Source organism: Egretta garzetta, unplaced genomic scaffold (assembly GCF_000687185.1).
Source record: "Egretta garzetta isolate BGI_Z169 unplaced genomic scaffold, ASM68718v1 scaffold521, whole genome shotgun sequence".
NCBI lineage: Eukaryota > Metazoa > Chordata > Aves > Pelecaniformes > Ardeidae > Egretta > Egretta garzetta.
The window spans coordinates 48,151-48,738 of record NW_009258488.1 but is presented as its reverse complement, the minus strand read 5'-3'; the positions used below and the strand labels follow the sequence as shown (position 1 = coordinate 48,738).

Below are 588 nucleotides of genomic sequence, written 5' to 3'. Positions count from 1 at the left end.
GATCGGATGAGCGAGGTGGATGCCATTGGTGTAACGTGACTGGAGAGCCAGCCTGGTTTAAAAACTTCCATTAAAATGCCAGTCAGCACCCCAGAGACTGTGCTTTTCTGCTTTCTTGGCCGATCTTTCCCTCGCTTAAAGCCACTTGCTGAGAAGTGAGCAGTGCTGAGAGAGGTCTCGGGGCAGGATGTCTGACCGGGAGTGAGACGGGGCCTCTGTGTTGTATTCTCAGCTGCTGGCGGTTGTGTTCGTGTTGGATCGAGCCAGTCTTGAGGCTCCTGTGTTATTTTATAGGCTTTGATGCTGACGCCGGGCAGATCATTCAGTGCCCACCTCTGGAGGGAGCAGGAGGCTATGGGGGCACCTCTGGTTTTTAATTGTTGTTACTTATTTGGGAAATACTCTCCGTCATCCAAAGCGGTTCTTAGAAAAAGATTTCAGGGCTTGCAGCCTCCACCAGACCAGTTAAGAAAAGTTCCTTTGGTTTGGATAATGTCTAGCCAAGGTCTTGTTACGCATTTGAGTTTAATTTCTTTCCCTGTGCCTGGATGAGGGAGATTGGTAAAAGAGCTGTGGAAGACTCTTTCC

The 588-nt window shown here is 49.5% G+C and overlaps 1 protein-coding gene across 1 annotated transcript in view; it reads left to right on the top strand.

Annotated features, from left to right (window-relative positions):
- The first annotated feature begins 6 nt into the window (after positions 1 to 6).
- The window catches only part of ZMAT2 (zinc finger matrin-type 2), an 8,978-nt gene continuing 8,396 nt past the window's right edge, over positions 7 to 588 (top strand). The window contains exon 1 of the mRNA XM_009645108.2: positions 7 to 30. Coding sequence (XP_009643403.1) covers positions 7 to 30 — 24 coding nt within the window. The remainder of the gene's footprint in view (positions 31 to 588) is intronic.